The 3,057-nt window shown below is 40.7% G+C and overlaps 1 protein-coding gene across 1 annotated transcript; it reads right to left on the bottom strand.

The window, feature by feature from the left end:
• Positions 1-230: 230 nt before the first annotated feature.
• LOC116167164 (zinc finger protein Noc-like) lies at positions 231-2,138 on the bottom strand. Its single transcript, XM_031482408.1, has 2 exons — positions 1,901-2,138; positions 231-1,812 (listed from the first exon to the last, which is right to left on the bottom strand). Exons 1-2 carry the CDS (start codon positions 1,985-1,987, stop codon positions 505-507), a joined length of 1,395 nt encoding a protein of 464 aa, XP_031338268.1. The 5' UTR covers positions 1,988-2,138; the 3' UTR covers positions 231-504.
• Between the last annotated feature and the right edge of the window lie 919 nt (positions 2,139-3,057).

Raw genomic sequence — 3,057 nt, 5'->3', positions numbered from 1 at the left:
GTAATTCGGAAAAAAAATGATCGGGCGTGCGTTTTTAAGAAAAATTATTCAAGCTAAACTTGGGAAGGCCGTGACAAAGTGTAATAAAAAGGATATAAAATACGAAAAGTAGAAATGGAACCCCGATGTGCAGAATTTATGAGATCAAAAAAGCTACTTTGTGAATTCATGTCTTTATTTTACAAATTCAAAAGACGTTTCGCGAATTTAAAGGCCTAAAGAAATTCAAATTAGTTCTACAAACATTTTATTAAAGCATTACTGAAAACTCAACATAATTAATTAATACTTACAATTGCTATACAAATTTTAAGACTTTTTTTGTGTAACTGTAAGAAATAAAAATAATTTACATCTTTTTATTTATTGCCTTAAATTAACTTCTCGCATTTAGATTGCACTTTATAGCATGAAAATATTTACATGTTTATTTATCACAGCAGAAGAATCGACACAGCGTTTTAAAATCTGTATCATTTACAACAAAGAAACATTTCCTTAATACTACGGATGCACCGCGGCTCCTATGCGTTGGCCATACATGGAGTACGGTGAATAATAGGGACCTAACGTTGGATTGAAAGCACTATATGGTGAAGCTCCAAGAGAAGACGGTAACGTTGGTTTCGCATATGGATGGTATCGGGCGGCGGAGAGTGGGCTTAAGGGTGGATTTGGATAACCCGCTCTGTGCAAAGCTGCCGACGATAACAGTGCATGCGGATTAAGTAAAGATGATGCTGCAGATGCGCTCGTCGCGGCATCGGATCCGCTTGTGTGCGTACGTAGATGTTGTAATAATTCTTCTGATGTTCCAAATCGTTTACCGCAATAAGTGTCTCCAGCTATCCAATTACAAACATACGGTCTACCTAACTGTGGATATCCTAATGAAGAAGGCGGCACCGGACCTGGAGGAACTAAGGACATGGCGGCCATTGCTAAGTTGTACTTTTGGTGGTCACACTGGGTGCAGCCACTTGGACAGGGGCCGGTGGCACCTGCCATTAGTAATTGCTGATTGTGTACACTAAACTGACATCCAGTACAGTAGGGATCTTTACACACCGGCACTAATGCTTCACCTCCCGACGGAGTTTTAACACGCGCGTAACTTAAATACGGACCGGGAGTTGCACTCGGATAACCGGCGGCTAGCATCGCCGCGTGATGTGAAAACGGTCCTCCGGGAAACGGTGGTCGGAATGCGGGGTTAGTGTGTTCTAATCCAGGTGGACAGCACAGGGAATTTAAGGGACCTCCCAATCCGGCACCTAAACTCGATAGGCTACCAGGTTTATACGTTCCAAGGGGCACATCTTTGGGATGGCCCTGTAAAATTTCCAATCCGGAACGAATAATCGGACTGGCACCACGCGCCGATGGTGATGCGGATTTACTGTCACTGGGGGAAACTTTTCCGGCTTCTGGAGCTGGTGTCGCACTATGATTACTATTTGTGGGAGAAGCTGATTTTCTACTTGGCGTTCTACATTCCTTTTTATCTTCGGCATCTAAGCCATTTACACTGCCACTTTTAGATGCAGGGCGGCCGTCGTCGCATTTCTTTGTTAACACATTATTTTCGTAGGGCTTGAATGCGAGCTTTGTTTCACTAGGGCTGTTACGTGGAGCTGATTTTTCCACTTTGTCCTTCACGTGGGCGGGTGAAGAGCGTGTAACATTTTCATTGCTAGCTGACTTTTTAGGTTTCTCTAGCGCTGATAATAGTGGTTTGGTGGATGGTGAATCTGCACCGATCTGGCTGCAAGTTTGAGCTAGTAGCGCTAACGGGCTTTTCTTCGCGTCCAACTGTAAATAAATAAAAAGAATTTTAATAAAATCGGCCAGAAGAAAATGGAGATCAACTGAAATTAGGGGTAATTTGTGGGATACTTACCGTAGTCGGCAAAGGTGATAGATAATCGGGTTGCAAGTACTGATTTCCAGAGGGGGTTAACATAGTGTTGCCGTCTAACACCACCATTTGGATGTATCTCACAGTATATTACAACAAACACAACAAATTAAACGTTTTTGCACACAATGGAATTAAATTAAAGGACGTTTCATTCACTAGACTGTAACAAACAAGATTCTGCGAGTATTCTAACGCAACTGAAGTCAACTCGGCTACGAATCTCGCCTGTATAATCTGCGCTTGCTCGATTCCCCTCTAACTCGTATATCCACTTTCTAGCAAGACATGACAAAGCGCTAATACCGCCACATTTCTGCTCTTTCGGCTCTTACCACCCATGAAGTTGGTGACTATCACATACCCTCGGTACGCTTTGAATTCACCGCCTATAACCAGCGTCGAATATTCCTTCTCGGCAACTGAAATAACGTTATACTCGTATATATAATTGGGGAAATATTAACATAAACATTCTTATTTATTTATTTGATTTATGTAAACAAAAATAATTAATGAAACGGAGTATAACACTGAAGATACGACTGTTTATGATTTGTTAGGGATAATGTTAATTTTTTTATATAAAATAAACGTTGAAGTGATCCCACGAATACGAGTTATTCTTAGATTAATCTTACAGCGCACATAAAGATAAGGGCTCCAAAAATAATGCAGGATTTGTCCTACAGTCGGTTAATAATACTGTAATTTGGACCGGGCTCTCGTCTCCGTTAAACTTATCTGGCAGTTAATTTTCACGAAAAAATGTATTAATCTAAAAGGTTGTTTACCAGATAAATTTATACCTACAGCGCATACAGTCGCAAAATGCGACTATAGGGCGTTCGAAATTGTATATTGCACCAACACAAACATTTTTAGAAGGATGGCCCTCTCCCCCCCCCCCCCCCACTATTCTATCAGGGGAGGGCGAGCCACCTCTAAATGTCAATCTTTTTGTAGAGCATAAAATTCTCTATCGATTAGGTGTAATCACTCTTGTTCTATCATCCGCTCGAATCAGTAAAACAAAACCTCAAAATTTATTAAGATTTTTACCTCGATTTTTACATTTGACAAAAAATGCCTTTAAAGGTGATAATTTTGCAAAATCGAAAAGGCATACTCGAAATCCT

Source organism: Photinus pyralis, unplaced genomic scaffold (assembly GCF_008802855.1).
Source record: "Photinus pyralis isolate 1611_PpyrPB1 unplaced genomic scaffold, Ppyr1.3 Ppyr1.4_LG3b, whole genome shotgun sequence".
NCBI lineage: Eukaryota > Metazoa > Arthropoda > Insecta > Coleoptera > Lampyridae > Photinus > Photinus pyralis.
This window is presented reverse-complemented; position numbering and strand designations above follow the sequence as displayed.

What these genes read in the sequence shown, in the direction of transcription:
- LOC116167164 (XM_031482408.1), bottom strand. Translation starts at nt 1,987, where the DNA reads ATGGTGGTGTTAGACGGCAACACTATGTTAACCCCCTCTGGAAATCAG. An exon ending in TATCACCTTTGCCGACTACG is followed by an intron (nt 1,813 to 1,900) that starts GTAAGTATCCCA and finishes ATTTATTTACAG; the next exon opens with TTGGACGCGAAGAAAAGCCC.